Consider the following 17523-nt stretch of genomic DNA (forward strand, 5'->3'; position numbering starts at 1 on the left):
GCCCCGCGGGGTCCCCGCGCGCTAGCTCCCCGGCTGCAGGCCGCCGCCCCTGCTGCTCGCCGCTGACACGGTGCGAGGCGAGGGCGGGCGCAATGGCGCCGTGACACCGAGGGCATCGCCTCGGGCCAGCGATCGGAGCGCGGGGCGGGCTGCCCTTCGCGCGCGTCCCGCTGTCCCCCGCTGTGTCTCCCTGCCGCGCGAGGTGCCATCCCTCCCCGCCGACGTTTGTTTACTTTCTCCCTCGGATTGCACCCCAATGTTGACCGACTCCGTGCTTTCTGCTCTCACCCGCGGTTCTAGCGACAGAGGAGAGAACTCGTGGAACTGGAGCCTCACAGATCCCCGGTGAAAATGAAGGTAAGTGGAGTCCAACTCCGCCAAGCCTCGTGCCCGGGACGTGCCAGCCGCGGGCCCGCTGCGGCGGAGCGGATTGTTACCTTTTTGTTACTCGGAATTGAAATTTCGCTACAGTGGTGCTTTCTGAAAACGAGGACAAGTGAATGGGCCAGGAGTCCTGTCTTGAGCGCTGCCACCTCAGCCCGCGTAGCAGCGAGCAGTTTGGAGAGGCAGAGCAGCCTCTCAGCTCCTGTCCATTAGGCTAGTATTTTAAACACTTCCTGTGTTGGCTGCAACCTTTGCAGAAGTAAAGCTTTGTCCTGCTGTGGTTCTTTGGGGGATTTTTTTGATTTTTTTTTCCTTTTCCATTGTCAGACTGAGTAAAGGAGATAGTAGGGACAAAGCAAATATCTATGATTATAGCCTTTGAGTAGTTGAACTCTAATAATAATACCCAGTTTTAATTCAGTCTTTGTAGTACTTTAAAGCATAGGCGTTTATCCGTAATACTTATATACTGGAGATACCTAATGTTGCAAACATCCCCGTTTTACTGTTTAAAAGGAAGAGAAAGGAAGTTCTCATAGCGCTGTGAAGTATGTGACCATTGACTATTTGTGGACAATATTTGCCAAATGCTCCTTTTCCATTTATATACTTCATCAAATACTGACTATAAAGGGTGTCTGATTTTTTTTAAAAAATTTACTTATTTTATTTATTATTTATTTGTGTGGGGTGGGGCATCTCAACCCACCAGGGGGCGGGGCTGGCTGGCATGTGGTGCTGGGGGATTGAACCGCGGTCCCTGTGCTTTGCTAAACTTGTTCTAAGTAGGTGCTTTAGACCACTGAGCCATCTTGCCAGCCCCAGGGTGTCTGATTTTTTTTAAATTTTTTTTTCAGTATGTTAAGCTTAAAAATACAGACTTTTCCCCAAGTTTTTCTTGCCTACCTCTTGTGATTGAAGTAAAACACAGAAAACAATCTTGAGAATCCACTTGGGAAAACTTACTAGAAAATAAACCATTATTTTGTACTTAAAAATGGATAGCACAAGTGTACACTGTTACCTTTGCACATAGTAATGTTAAGTTGCGTTTGTAAGTATGTAACTTTCAGAGAAAACATATAGTGACGCTCTGATGGTAGTTGTCTTGTTACTGTTAAGATGAAAATGAATGGCAGAGAGAAATTCCTCTGAATTTTCAAGGTACTGTTGTGCTGTGGGCTATTTGCTGAACATAGGCTTTTCTTGGTAAAGCTCTTCTGGCTATGTGGCCATAGTCTCAAGCCATCATTCCATCCCTGCATTCTTGAAGTGAATTTGCAGCTTTTAGCCTATAAATTTTCCCAAAAAGCCAACTTAGTTTGCTATCTTTAAAATCAACTACATTCAAAATGCTATTTTCATGAGCTATATCAAACAATTACACATTGGTAGTATTGTTTTTAATAGCACTATCTTTTAAAACAATTCTCAGGGTGCTATAAATGGCTTTTAATATATAATTGGATATAGTTTTTCTGTTTTTTCATTTCCTACATAAATGACTAAATTTTTAAAAACATTTTATATGTAGAAAAATTACTGTACTTCCTTTTTCATAGCTTCCAATTATAATTTCAAAATATTGGATTGTATAAGGCAATCAGTGTATTCATAAAGTCTTGTTAATAAAGTGCTTTAGGGGTATTTTTCAAATCATCGGTGGCATTACTAAGCAGATAGTGTTAATGTCCTCATGACTGGACTTGGAAGGTTTTACTGCAGTTTGAGGCTGGGGGGGGGCGGGGAGAAGCTGCTGGGACTCACAGCTGCTGTCCTGCCCTGTCCTGCCCTCTCCCCAGGCGGCCGACGAGCCTGCCTACCTGACTGTGGGCACGGACGTCAGTGCCAAGTACCGCGGTGCCTTCTGCGAGGCGAAGATCAAGACTGTGAAAAGGCTGGTGAAGGTGAAGGTACTAAATCGGTTTTTATTTCGTTCCTTGGGTGAAGGGAGTGGAGTGTTAGTAAGGGGAGACTGCAAGTCAGTGGTTTTTTTTTTTTAATTAATCAGTACTCTATGAAAGCATTAACAGTGCTAAACTTAAAGGAAAGGTGCATTAAAAATTGAAAAAGAAAGAACCAAAATGAGGCATTTTTCCAGAATGCTTTTGTCACAGTTTCATGCTTGTAATGCTCCTTCATTAGGCCCCTTCCCTCCCGTTGTGGTAGAACACTTAAATAGGCGATTATCTGTGTTCTGTCTTTTCATAATGTTCAGGTAGAGACAGTTTCAGTAATTAGGAAGAACAGTGCACTGGGAACTGTGTTTTGAAGACAGCAGTAAAAGTGATTCAAGGAGTTTATTTGTGAGATCCTTCCATAACCAGGAAAAAGTGAAAGTTAACATATTTCAGCACAATTTTTAAGAATGCAGAGAAAACTCCAAATAGATTAATACCCAAGCTCACTTCTCAAAAATACTGATAAATTTTGCTTCCTTCTAGTAACTTTTTCTATGTAAATACAGATTTTAATAGTTTTGTTACTTAAAGAAAGCAACCTGTGCTTATACAAACATGTTAGAGCTACGAAACTCTTTTGACAATATAAGCTTTGTAAGATTTGGTTACTTAATATTTATTGGAATGTCTTTGACAATTCTAACTTTTTCTTTCTTTCTTTTTTTTTTTTTTTTCTTTTTTTTGGCAGAACTGGGGATTAAACTCAGACCTTTGCGCTTGCCAGGCAAGCACTTATGCCATCTCTCCGGCCCTAACTTTCTTTTTTGTGCTTTTTTTTTGGCTCTTGTTTATTTTGGTGCCTGAAATTGAACTCAGAATCTTGCACTTTCCAGGCAGGGGCTGTGTCACTGAGCTATATCCCCGGCCATGTGTTTTTTGAAGAATCAGTACAATGATTGTTTTTCATACTGAATTTGAATTTACTCATTTGGGTAGCTGTCCTGTATATTTGGGAGGATATGAAAGGAGAAAGGTCTACCTTTCAAGTACCTGCTTCTGCCTGAACCAGTTATCATGATTTTTCAGTCTTTTTTTTTTTTTTTTTAATATTTATTTATTTTTATTTATTACATTTATTTATTGTGTGTGTGTGTGTGTGGCCAGCTCAGCCCACCAGGGGGCGGGTCTGGCTGGCATGTGGTGCTGGGGATCGAACCGCGGTCCCTGTGCTTTGCCAAGCTTGTTTCAAGTAGGTGCTTTAGACCACTGAGCCATCTCTCCAGCCCCGATTTTTCAGTCTTAAGGGCCAAAAAAGTTATGGGTTTAAATAGACCCTAAATTTTTTTGTTTTTGTTTTTGTTTTTAATGCTTGGTGACAATCAGAATGTAAGTTAATGATGAAACACACAATAGGCAGTTTAACCTTTCACAGTAATCACGCTAGATTGTAAATCTATAGTTCCTTCCTTTAGTAAACAGTTATTAAATGCCTGTAGCCTGCAAGGACATTTGCTACCTGCTGGGGAAAGGGTAGTAAGAGGGCTGCAGGCCCCTCAAGGAACTCACTTAATGAAAGAGACAATAAATGTAAAGAGAAGGCGGTGTAATAACTGTTACAGCAGAGGTAACCACAGGGTTCTTGGGAAGCACAGGTTAATGATACCATTGTTGCAGTGTCACTGTAAATATATTATTTTAAAAGCAACATGCAAATTACCGTGCAAAAATGTTTTTCAGGTACTCCTGAAACAGGATAATACAACACAATTGGTGCAGGATGACCAAGTCAAAGGTCCTTTAAGAGTAAGTGAAATAAATGAGTCACAAAAGATTAGATACTGCAATTTCTCTAATAGGAGAGACTCAGAGTGTATGGGAAGTAGCCGTGAAGAGAAGGTGAACTCTGTAGAAAGGGGAAGGGATCTGGGGAAGGAATAGAGTAGAAGTGTGGGGGGGCGATTAGGCTGAGATGTGCGTGTGTATCACATACTCACTGGGTGTCACAGACACACACCAATAGAAACATTGTACCTGGGTGTGGAGGTGCACACCAGTAATCCCAGCACTAAGGAAGTTAAGGCAGGAGGATCACTGTGAGTTCAAGACCAGCCTGAACTACACAGTGAGAGTTTATCTCAAGAAAAACAGCAGTAGCAACAAGAGTATAAGAAAGGTAGTAAGACTGTACAGTTTCAAATCTAGAAGAGTGAATCATACTGTAATTTACATTTGTGTATAACTTCATCAGAATGTTTATCAAAGTAAAAATATAAATGGGATGTTAATGTAATTAGTATAAATTACAACGATTGTATGTTTAGCTTAAGAATATCAATAGTGTGCACCAGAATGCTTTAATGTATTTAAATATGTTTTCATTTGCCCTTTGTTTTGAATTCTTGGCTTGACTACTTTACTTTGGTTTTCACACTGTTGGCCTCTCTTGGGTGAGAGCTGTGATGTCGTATAACCAGTAGCAAAAGCTTTAATCTTGTATTGTGATTTGCCAAGTAAACTATGTCCATTTCATAATTCAGTTTTTTCAGTACCAGTGATGGAACCACAGCTTGCTTTAGTGAATTCCTAACTACATTTTTCATCCATGTCTGGCCATTTCTTCTTGTGTTGAATCTTATGTCAGTTTCCCTTCAGTTAAGATCTGATCTGTAGAGGTCTGAAAGCTGGAAGGAAGTCAACTCCGTGGCCATGTCGCCAGGTGAACCCTTATCTAAAAGGTCCCTTAAATACAGATGCTGAATCTGGTAGGCAATTTTTCTATGAAAGAAAATTAGAGTCTATTTTGATTGTCTTAAGGTTTTGTCTTTTGTTCTTTTGAGATAGATTCTTGCTGTTTAATTCAGACTGACATCAAATCTACTGTGTACCCAGGTTGGCCTCCAACTCACTAAACCTGCCTCAGCCTCCTGGCTTCTGGGATGACAGCACCACCGTGTTCAGCAGTTTTAGACTTCTTATGTTTCATTTGCTGCATGGCAGTGTGATTTAAGATTTAAAAGACCGGGTGCCTAGCCCATGCAAATTATTTTACTTTTCTGAATCATGATTTTCAGTTTGTAAAATGTAGGTGCCTTACTAAAGCCATAAGCCAAAGAGATTTGTGTCTCAAGTTAGGTAATGAGGAACGCAGCCCTGTAAGTAATGCCGTTCTAAGCCAGACTAGGGAAGAAGTACCGTCAGCTTCATTTTTCTTTCCAGTGTAGTTGATGGGAATGGTTCAGTTTGTTAACATTTGGTAAAGATGTTTGGGGTTCGTGTTTTAGGTTGGAGCAATTGTTGAAACGAGGACTCCTGACGGATCCTTTCAGGAAGCCATTATCAGCAAGCTGACCGATGCCAGCTGGTACACTGTGGGTGAGTAGTTCCCTAATCGAACATAGACATTGAATGGAGATTGCGCCTACCCGTTTTGTGGACACACTGAAGCATTGTGTTGGCAGAGAAACAGACATTCTTTCCTGCAAGCCCCATGGCTAACTTGGCTAAAATTTTAAGGATGCCCTATTGGAAACAAAAAATTACCTTGCCCCTTGTGGCTATGTGTGCTGGTAACACCAGCCCTTGGGTGGCTGAGGCAGGAGGGTGGCTGTGAGCTACATAGTGAGATCCTGTGGCAACAGGGCGAAGTCTTTGAGAGTAACCTGGCCATTGATGTCTGTGTCACCCAAAATGTACTTCTGAAAGAAAAGTCAGGAGGACCATAACTGAGCCTTTACTTTCTTTGGAATTGCAACTAAGATTGCGCAGATGCTCTGACTGCAGTCTCCTAGCAAGGTAATGTAAGTGTTATGTCAGAATTTGCAGACTTAAAAGAAATTCTGGCCAAGGTAGATTCAGGCACAGGTGACTCAAGCTTAATTTTTAATTTTTTTTTTTTTTTTTTTTTTTTTTTAACTGGGAATCAAACTTAAGACCTTGCACTTGCCAGGCAGGCACGTAAGCCCCTGAAGTATCTCCCCAGCCCCTTTAGCTTAATTTTTGATTCTCAGTATAGAGTGGGCTTGCCTACTAACAGCTCCCAAGGAAAAGATACATCCTGTTAATGTAAACGCATTCAAAGCATTCCATGTTGGGCCAGCAAGATAGCTCAGCAGAGTAAAGCGCCTGCTTAGGCAAGCTTAGGGAACACAGGAACCAGGGTTTAATCCCCAGCACCACGTGCCGCTCCAGCCGCACCCACGGGCACGCTGAGCTGCCCACAGAGGCTGAGTGTGGTGGCACACACCTGTAATTCCAGCGCTGGGGAGCCTGAAAACAGGAGGATCATTATGAGTCCGAGCTGCATAGTGAGACCCTGGACCAAATACATTAAAAAAAAAAAAAAAAAAAAAAAAAATTTCTAGGTTTTCTCTTACACTGGTTTTAAAAATTTTAGTGAGAAGTAACAAGTATCAAAACACGTGTAAATTAAAACCTGAAAGTAGTACATGGCTACTTGTTATCATTATGTTGATGAGAATAACATTAACATTTCTAAATGTCTCAGTACTTTTAAACTCCGAAGTCCTAGGGATGGCATCCTATATTTTGTTTTATACTGGACACTTGTGGCATTATTTCGTAGTTATGTCCTTGTATGACTGGTATCAATAATTACGGTGTTGAAATTTTCTTGTCAAAGGAAAGGAAGGACCTGATAGGTTTACTTTTAGTGTACTGATTTCTTGTTTGAGTAGAAATCATTTATCACCTGTTGATGCTCAAAGATTAGAAGAATGTAGTTTGGTTTAAAAATCATACTTTTATGTCTACTCTATGTCCCTTCTTAATAGTAGCCGTCTGTTGTAACTGCTTTTTTCTACCCTTTTTTTTTTCTTCTGAGATCTAGACGTTGTTGGTTTACAATGGTATCGTTATTCAGAATTACATGTTTTTAATAACCCTAGTTGGCTGGCAAATTGTTAGAGATTGTAAAATTAAGCTTAATGTTAACCATTGGTAGAGATTAATCTGATTGTGCTGTATTAAACAAGGCACTGGTTAAAGTTACAGGAGTAATCCTGGTATAGTGGCCCACGCCTGCAATCCTAGCATTCAGGAGGCTGAGACAGGAGGATCACTACAGCCAGCCTGAACTACATAGCAAGACCTTGGCTCAAAATTCCAAAATAAGAAAAAAAAATTACTAGAGAGGATCTGTGCCCAGTCATGTGACACTAAATGATGTGTATGTTCAAACTAGTGTAGCCTCCTACATGGCGCTCTCTAGGCGCTCATTTTATTCGCGAAGCTTTATCTCTTTGTCATGTTGTGGAGAGCGATGGCTTTCAAGTTTTTCACCTTCTGGGTTTCCCTGTCCCAGAATAATTATTTAATGATGAATAATGATCTCTGTTCTCCATATGAGTGGCATTTTAGCATTTCGGAAAGCCCCTTGCTACTGAGCATTCTCTGCGATGCTTCTCCATGGTGGGGAATCAAAGAAGAAATTGCATAATTCTTACTCTCAAACTGCTTAGAGTCTAAGTTGTTTATAATTGAGATAACACACGTGAGGGTATATAAAAATCAGTTTGTTTGCTTTGAAAACTGAGTAGCTGAGGACTCAGACTTGTCTAAGTCAGTCTGGTTGGTGATGGGAATAAGTAAGCTTTCGAGGCAGTTGTGATACAAGTCATACACACTTGGAACCATAGACTGCCCGCAGAAAATGAGGCTCATTTGGTAGAAAAATTTTAAATAATACAGGCGTAGGGATGGTGCCGCACGATTGTATGCCGACTGCTTGGGGGGCTAATGCATGAGCAGCACAAGTTCAGTACTTTCTGGACAGCTTACCTTGTGCTGACCTAACATGAGGTAGGAAGTGCTGGGGATGTAGGTCAGTGCTAGGCTGCTGCCTCTGCCTGCTGCGGTTCTGGATTCAGCAGCTAGAATGGCAGAAAAAAACCAGTACAGAGAGAGGTGCAGCTTGCTGGAAGAGTATTCGATCAGTCCCCAGTACTGTGAAAAAAAAAAAAAAATTAAATCCTTTTATAATGATGTGCACGAGTGAGATTGCCTTGTTAAAATTTAAGACTCACGAAGGCGTGCTCCACTTCGGTATACGCAGTATCTCGCTCTGCCATCCCGCTTATGAACTGATGGGTGTGGACCGCGTGAAGAAGGACCAGAGAACAACGGGCTTTTTTTTTCTTTTTAATTGTATTTGGTACAGGGTCTCACTATGCAGCTCGGACTTGTAGTGATCTTCCTGTTTTCAGGTTCCCCAGCGCTGGGATTACAGGTGTGTGCCACCATGCCCAGTCTCGGTGGCCAGCTTAGAACGCCCCCAGGGGCAGGGGCAGGGGCAGCATGGCATGTGGTACCGGGGATCGAACCCTGGTACCTGTGCTTGCCTAAGCAGGTGCTTAGTCAGCTGAGCCATCTCACCAGCCCTATAATGGGCTTGTGACCAGTCAGTTCACAAGAAGACCTGTGTGTTTACAGCTTATGAATTTTTTATTCTTTTGTTGAACACTTTCTACTCACTTGGTTTAATTGTTTTTTCTTTATTTGTAACTCCACAATATTATAGATAGAATTATGCAAAACATTAAAGGTATCTATGGCCTCATTGGAGTTCACGAGATCCCTAAAGTTATATTACTTTTTAAAAAAAATATATTACTGTATTAAAAATAAAACAGAAAAAGGACACCACATTGCTGGTTTTTTATCACGTAATAGTTGTGCTCATTAATGATACAAAGTTATATTTAGAGCTGTTGCCCTCAAATTTCTTATCTAATGTGGGTATTTCTCTTCTGGTTAGCTGAATGCCCTGTTTAAAAGAGATTATGGATCTATTATGATTTAGTTTTTAAAAATTTACAATCTAAACCTGCCATTGTCAGACAGTAGTCACAGCACATAGGGACTTTTTGTGTTTTGAGGTATTAAAAATATTCTCTATTGTGCAACAATGCTGCAGTACTTTATTGATTTTTGAATTAAATTGTAATATATGGAACTGTGACTGTCCAATCATTAAAAAGGTATTAAAATTGGGATAAGAATGTCTCCGTTAGAGTATTTCCATTGATACCTGTTAAGTATAAACTGCTAATAAGACATTTTGAACATGATCTTCTTTTGACTTTTCATATTATAAAAATAACCCAATGTGTTGTGAATCCTTATACATGGTATATATGTATATGTGTGTCTATGTATTTTGTATAGGGTCTTACTGCACAGCTCAGACTCGTAGTGACCCTCCTGTTTTCAGGCTCCTCTGTGCTGGGATTCCAGGCGTGTGCCACCACACCCAGTCTTGGAGGCCTGTTCTGTGCTTCCGGGCCAGTACAGCCTATGGTGCTGGGGATCGAACCCCGGTCCATGCACTTGCTTAAGCAGGCGTTTAGTCTACTGAGCTATCTCACGGGCCCTCCACAGACATGATACTTAAAATGTAGCAGTGAACTCTATTCTAAATTATTTATATTAATTTTTGTTGCTATTTTTGTTTGTGTTTGAGACAGAATCCCACTCTGTAGTTCAGGCTGGCCTTGAACTTATTCTGTAGCTCGGACTGGCTTTAAACTCAAGGTAGTTCTCTTGCCTCATTCTCTGGAATGCTGAGATCACAGGCATGTGCCTCCACACTCAGATCTATAGTAATTCTTTTTTTTTTCTTTGTCTTTTTGAGGCAGGGTCTTGCTGTATAGCTCCGGCTGGCCTTGAGCTCACTTTGAAGCCTAGGCCAGTTTTGAACTTGCAGTGATCTTCCAGCCTCAGCCTCTTGAGTGCTAGGGTTACATGCATGCACTACTACACCTAGCCAACTATATTAATGTTTGTATAATAGTTTTAAGATTCAGACTTTGTGCCTTGTAGTTATTATTATGAACATTTGTTATATCTGATTTCATGGAAGTCTAATAAACAGAGCATTGTGTAGAAGAAAATTAGATTTAGTTGGTGAATTGACTGAGTTTTGTAGAATGTGCCACAAGCGTAGAAGGCTTTTCATTTAGTCAGACCTCCTTATGACAAATGTTGTTCTAATAAAAAAGCACGAAATGCTTTCAAAATCAGGTGTCTATTTTGCTGACTAGAAAAGCATTTAGGAAAATACTACTAAACATTGAAGAAATCTGTTTCCCTCTGTGGTAGGTTTAAAGGCATTGTTTCTATAAGATTTAATGTTTCTCTAATGTTCATTACATATTTCAGTGTTAATTTCTTTATTATTATTATTATTATTATAACTATTTAATTAATTTAGTGAAGGGTCTCAACATGCAGCTCAGACTTGTAGTAATCCTCCTGTCTCAGCCTCCCCAGTGCTGGGAGTGGAGGCGTGCACTGTCACTCCTGGTTTCGGTGGCTGGCACAGCGTGCCCAAGGTTCTGGGGCTGCACAGTGTACAGTACTGGGGATTGAGCCCAGGTGACAAGCACGCACTTATGCCACCAACCTATCCCCCCAGACCTAGCATTAATTTCTTAAATTTCCAGATTGCTGAAGTTTTTGGCCTTAACCGCTGAGGGATCTCTGTAGATATCCTAACTCATTCTATCAATGATGGTGGAGCCAAAAAAAGTACAACGCCGGTGGCATACTGCTGACTTCCAAAATAGTGTACAAAACAGTGGTTATTAAAACAGAATTGAGGGGGCTGGAGAGATGGCTCAGTGGTCTAAAGCACCGACTTGAAACAAGCTTGGCAAAGCACAGGGACTGCGGTTCGATCCCCAGCACCACATGCCAGCCAGACCCGCCCCCTGGTGGGCTGAGCTGGCCACACACACACACACAGTAAATAAATGCAATAAATAAAAATAAATAAATATTAAAAAAAAAACAAAACCAGAATTGAGAGCCAGGGAGACAACTCAGCAGCATTAAGCGCCTGACTGGCATGCACAGTTTGATCCCTAGTACCAGACAAACAAACAAACAAAACCAGACAAACAAAAAACCAGAACTGTTCTGGTGTAAAAATAGTCACATGGACCACTGAAACAGAATAGGGAGCCCAGAGGTACAACCACAATTTGCAATGAGATTTTGGGCAAAGGTGCTAAGAGCCTTGGTGAAGGGACAGTGTCTTCAGTCTTTGATGCAGAGGAAACTGGGTAGCTGTTTGGTTAGAGCCACATCTGAGACCATCTACAAACACCATGGTAGAGACTTAAGCTTTTTTTTTTTTTTTTTTTTTTTTTTTTTAATTTTAGTGCAGGGTCTACAGGTCTCACTACATAGATCAGATTCATAGTGATTCTCCTGTTTTCAGCTTCCCAAGTGCTGGGAAGGGACTTAAGCTTGAGGCTTAAAAGTGCCAAGACATTCTCCTGGGCAGTGATTTTCTTTTTAATGATTTTGGCTATGGTTTGGGTGGTTTGTCCCTGAAGATTACCTGTGTTGAATGTGCGGGTTCCTAGTGTAGGAACTTGAGGTGCAGGGAGCGTGTGCAACATGAGCTCGGGAGGAGGTGTTTGGGTTAGTGAGGGAGCTGCCTTCCACCTGGAACTAAGGAGTGGGGTGTGGTGGTGCATGGCTGGAATCCAGTACTCTAGGAGGCTGAGACAGGAGCATCACAGCTCCATCCCAGCTTGACAACTTAGTGACTTAGCAAGACCCTGTCTCAAATGATAGGTAGGTGGAAGGATGGATGGATGGATGGATGGATGGATGGATGGATGGATAGGTTGCTGAGTGGATGGATGGATGGATGGATGGATGGATGGATGGGGCTGGGGATGGTACTCTGCAAAGGCCCTACTTTAATCCTCAGTGTGAGACATAAGGAAGGGATTATGGTAGTTTTTATAGGACTCTTGAGAAAGGGGTTTGTGTAAGAGCAAGTTGGCTTCCTTTCTCCTCCCTGTGTGCTTAGTCTCACACACGCATCTCTCATGATACCACCTGTCACTAGGCCCTTACCTGAAGCTGAACCTGATCTTGTACTCTCAGCCCCCAAACTATAAGTTACGTAAATCTCAGCTTCAGGTATTTTGTTATAATAAAGAAAATGAACAAACACTGTCAGCAAAAGCAAAAGTGGACACGACTGTGTCAAAATAAAACCGTACCACCAAGGATTACCAAGGTGACAAGATGATCTGCAGAATGGGAGAAGAAATTTACAAGCTATGCATTTGACAAGGAGTTAATATCCAAGATATAAAGAATTCAAATAGCTCAATAGCCAGGAAACAAACAACTTGGTGGAAAGCACAAGCCAGGGGCCTGCTGTGGTTGGGGTAGTGTTCTCAGCGTCTCATAGCCTGTGACACTGCTCTGGGTGTTGCCAGGAAAACGCTTTAAAGTTGAGGCCCTGCAGGAGGTCTGTCATTGAGGCCATGCTCTGGAAGGGATATAGGCATCCCAGCACTTCTTCCTTGAAGTCTGGCCATGAAGAGAATTCGTTTCTTTCAGTGTGGTGCTGCTCTGTGATTTGCTGCTGACCACAGGCCCAACAGTTACAGGGCCAACTGATCCTAGTCTGAGATATCAAAAACACGATTAAAATGTAAACTTCCTATATAAGTTGTTTACCTCAGGTATTAGTCACGGTAATGGGAATCTAACACACAACCTCGATAGCCGTTTCTCAGGAGACAGCAGGCAGATTGATGCCTGTGGACCGTCAGGTACTACACAGTCATTTTGGCTGTGATGTGACAATTGTGCAACAGGATGGCGATGGAGCGGAACAGTTCTTGCTGCCTAGTGACTTCAGAGCTATTGCAGCACAAGGCGTTACTCGCAGGCCGTGGTGATGCTGGTGTAGACATCCCTATGGCTCATCCTGTCATGTCCGACACTGCCCCCCAGCCCCCCGGGTCTGTACCTGCTAGGAACCAGACTTCACAACAGGGGGCCAGCTAGCCAAGCTTCCTCTGTGTCGCAGCTGCTCCCTGTCACTCACGAGACCACCTGAGCTCTGCCTCCTTCAGGTCGGCAGTGGCCCTGGCTGCTCATAGAGCTGAACCCCCATGGGCTCCCTTTGTGCCTGGTGATCTGAGACGGAGCTGAGGAGGTGCTGGTGGAACTGGGGAGCGGCTGCAGCTGCGCATGAGCATTATCAGAAAGCTTTGACTACACAGAGACCACAGTGAATCATTTGCTTGCAGGCTCAGATCAAAACCCTGCAGGGAGAGGCAGGTTACAGTTCAGCTGGAACTGGCGGCGTGCACAGTCTATCTATTACTGTGCCACTTCCTTTCTGTTCCCTACACTGTGCGCTTGGCCTTGTCAGCGTTTTGGGAAGCTCACAAGCTAACGGAAGGTAAACTCCACTGGAGAGCTTCTTTGAAAAGGTGGAAAGATCCAGTAATAAGGCAGCAGGAGGCTGCCAGCAAGAAGCAAGCTGCAAGATTCATACTGAAGATTATGCATTCGCTGCCACCTGTGATATTAAAAATATTCTCAAGCTTGCTTTTGTAGAATACATGGTGACCAACTGTTTGACATAGCCGCAAAGACTTCAGAACTGCTGTACCACATGGAGACCAGCATCCACATTAAAGCACATGCCTTTGGAGTTCTTTAAAGACACAAATGTGGCCACTGAGGACAGAAGCAATTGCTGAAGGCTACCACATCATGCAAGAGCACCGAGAGCCTCATTCTTACTGGCCGATCGCAATGCTCAAGCTAAGAAGCCCTTTACTGTTGGTGGAGAGTTGATCCTGCCACCTGCTCAGGATGGTTGTCGTGAACATTTAGGAAAGGCTGCAGTTGTGAAGGTGATGGCTTCCTCTTGGGGCTGACACTGTAACTAGATGGATTGCTGAAGTAGAGGATATGGAGGTGCAGTTATTGGAGAGCATGGAGGGCAGTCCGATTGACAAGGCTGCCAGTGTTGGTGACAAAGCAACAATGCTTATTTTTGTGTGATTCATCTTCACAAGGGTGCGCATGAGGACTCATGTGTGCTTTTGTCATCAATCCAACACCACAGCTGCAGAACTATTCAAGTCTTTGAATTGTTGCACGTTAGGAATTGAGTTGGTCACTGGGGGTCAGTGTGTGCACAGTGGCTGCCCTCAGCGGACAGCTTGCTGGTTCCAGTACTTGGGTCAGAGGTCGCTTCTCATTGTGATTCTGTGTACTATATATGACATGGAGAGATGCTGGCGGGGCAAAACATGTCACATCAACTTAGCGTTTTGCAGGATGTCATTCAAATTATCAACTGCATGAAAGTATATACCCTTCATTCACATCTTATTGCAGCCCCGTGAGGAGGGGGATGCGGAGCCCACGCCTCCTGTGTTATACACAACAGTGAGACAGCTCCCCACCATAGATCACGGGCCGGAGTCTGTAAGTTAGGAGAGCTACTCCCGAGGTTTCTTTTGGAAAAGCAGTCTCTTTTTTGGCGGCAAACTTCAGAGACATGGAATGCATCACAAAACTTGTGTACGTAGTGTGTGACATATTTACCCTGTCCAGTGAACTTCATCTTGTCACCACAGGGGAAAATGACTACTGCATTCAAAGCCGAACTGGAGGCCTGGGGTGCTAAGCGAATATTTGGGTTTCTGACCTGTTTCAAACATTAGCAGAGATTTTGCTAGAGCCTGAGCCAGGCCCCTCCTGCCCAGCCGCTGCATTCAGGAGCATTTGAGCACCCCTTCGCAGCTGCAAGGAGACCCATGAGCTAGGAGCACATGGCGCCGCGGCGCGTTTGTACATGAGCCACGTGAGCAGACTTTCTGTGCTAGGAGAGGATCAAGTGCTCAGGTCGCAGGTGATGATGACCTTAAACGTCTATCTGAGGAAACGCTCCATCCCCATCCATTAAAGTCATGAGGGTTATCCCGCGACTGCCACAAAAGCACCGAAAAGCCAGCTTCTGTTTCCAGCGTCCTGTCTTTGTGAAGCACAGTTTTTTAGCATTCAAAGCAACTGAGATTATGGAGTGGACCGGACAGGAGCAGCCCATTTCAGGGGTCACTGTGCCCCAGCTCTCCTAGATGGGACCATGCAGTTGGTCCCAAACAAGTTCCTGGTTCCCACTGATGCTACAGTGTAGTGAACGCTATAATTATTTTCCTACATATTATAATGTAGCAATAATGGAAATAAAGTACCCAATAAATACAGTGAGTGCAGTTGACTTGTCTGAAACCAGCCCCTTCCCTTCCCCCGGGGCTGTGGAAAAATTGTCTCCCATGAAACTGATCCCTGCTGCCCCCAAAAAAGTTGGGGCTCGAACCTGCGAAGTCACGCTGTAGAGGCTGATGCATAAACTGCTACGCTATCTCTCCAGCTTGCCCCCAAAAAAGTTGGGGACCACAAATGTGTATAGCACAGAACATTTTATAAGGACAGTAAAGGACTGTGTTACAGGTAGATGCATTCACTACTCATCGTTTTTTAGAGTGTACACTCCTACTTAAGAAAAAATGCTAACCATAAAGCTGCCCTGCTCCTTCAGGGAGTGTTCCGGAAGAAAATGTCATTGCTGTAGCAGGTACCAGCACCTGCCTCTGAAGCTGTACTAGAGGGTTGAGAGTGGAGGGGCCGGGATTGCCCTGACTCTGGGTGGGCCTAGACTAATGGGTGTGATGTTGTCTTTTTAACAGAAAAGCTTACAAAGTGAGAAAAACAAATTTAACATGGCAAAAACTTATATGATAGAAAAATAAAGCAAATTGTTGTGTAGTTGTGCAATGGGTTTTTGTTTTATGCTGGGTGTTAGTGCATGAATAAAGAAAACGGTTTTATTTTTATTGCGGAACCGGGGATTGAACTCAGGCCTTTGCACTTGCCAGGGAAGCGTTTATTCTACTAAGCCATCTCCCCAGCCCCAGTAAAATGGCTTTAGTGAGCTAAGATTTATTTATTATTGAAGGAAAAGGTGGATTTTTTTTTTTTTTTTTTTTTTTAGACTAGGAATTGAATTCAGGGTCTCAGACATGCTAGAAAGCTCTTTCCCACCAAGCTACATCTCTGCCCTTCTAAAAATGTTTTACTTTGAGACAGTGTTTGGTTAAGTTGCCCAGGCTGGCCTACAGTTTGTAGTCTTCCTACCTCAGCCTTCCAAGGAATTGGGATGATTGGCATGACTCACCATGCTGGCTAATAAAAAATATTGCATATAAATTCTGTGTAGCTTTGCATGCATCGTGGATCTGTGTGTCCAGCACTGTCCAGTGACGTTGTAGGTCTTCGCGTTCACTTGCCACCCTGCCACACCCCGCTTCCAGTCCTGCAGATTTCCTTCATAGTGAGTACCCTGCACGGGTGTTTCGATTTTTATCTTTTCAACAGTGTTTCTACATTTTCTAATGTGGCTGTTACAGCGCATATGCACTCCCAGTGCCTGCAGCAGGCAATGCAATAGAAACCTGGACTCAGCGCAGGCGACAGGGCGGGACAGGTGTGGGGACTCAAGTGACTCACACTGAGGAGGTCACCTGATGCTGCGAGGCAGAATGTATTCTGTCATTAACTGGTGCACAACTGGAGACAACAGAATGCGGAGCGTGCTAGTCAGCAGGGAGATGGAAGACCGCAGTAGATGTCACTTCACGTGTGTGGCGTGGTTGTTAGCAACAGGACAAAAGATACGGGTGCTGGATAAGGGAACCCACGTGTGGTGTTCCTCACAATGCACATTAATTCAGGCACTTAGGCCACTGAGCTGTGTCCCCAGCCTGTGGTTTTAAAACAAACATGGAATCCATATGCTCAACAGGTATGTGCTCTGCCATGTTCGTGGTAGTCCTGTTTAATGGCCAAGGTAGGAGATCAGCCGGAGATTTCACCAACAGATGAATGAAGAGAGAATGTGGTACATGTTCACAGCGGGGCTCCAGCCTTGAGAAAGAAGGCTGCGAAGCCTGCAGGCCGGGGCGGCTCCCTGGAGCCCAGGATGGTGTGTGGGACGGGCCAGCCACAGGCAGCTCGGCATTTCCTGCGATCTCGCGGACGGACGTGTGCTCAGAGAAGCTCACGGTGTTGGAGGTGGCAGGAAGCTTGACAGCCGTGGAAGGGGTGAGGGACCTGGAGATGTCAGGTTAGACAACAGGAGATTTCACATGTAGAAAAATTTCTTCAGTTAAAAAGGGTAACGTTAAAGAGCTTGATTATACAAGTGGCTGTGGTTAGTAAGTGTGTCACATACTTTAGAATTGGTAAGGGAGTAGGTTGTAAGGGTTCTCACCACAGAAATAGATAAGAATACAAGGCAACACGTTAATTAGCTGGATTCAGCCATTCCGTAGAGTGTACATCTGAGATTTCAGAGCACACACATCTGGGTTTTTTTTTTTTTTTT

The 17523-nt window shown here is 43.4% G+C and overlaps 1 protein-coding gene across 1 annotated transcript in view; it reads left to right on the plus strand.

Annotated features, from left to right (window-relative positions):
• Arid4a (AT-rich interaction domain 4A) overlaps positions 1-17523 on the plus strand; it is an 85738-nt gene that overhangs the window by 574 nt on the left and 67641 nt on the right. The window contains exons 2-5 of the mRNA XM_023701673.1: positions 301-357; positions 2187-2297; positions 4023-4088; positions 5567-5657. Coding sequence (XP_023557441.1) covers positions 352-357; positions 2187-2297; positions 4023-4088; positions 5567-5657 — 274 coding nt within the window. The 5' untranslated portion in view covers positions 301-351. The remainder of the gene's footprint in view (positions 1-300; positions 358-2186; positions 2298-4022; positions 4089-5566; positions 5658-17523) is intronic.

This window comes from Octodon degus, unplaced genomic scaffold (assembly GCF_000260255.1).
Source record: "Octodon degus isolate 3935 unplaced genomic scaffold, OctDeg1.0 scaffold00007, whole genome shotgun sequence".
Classification (NCBI taxonomy): Eukaryota; Metazoa; Chordata; class Mammalia; order Rodentia; family Octodontidae; genus Octodon; species Octodon degus.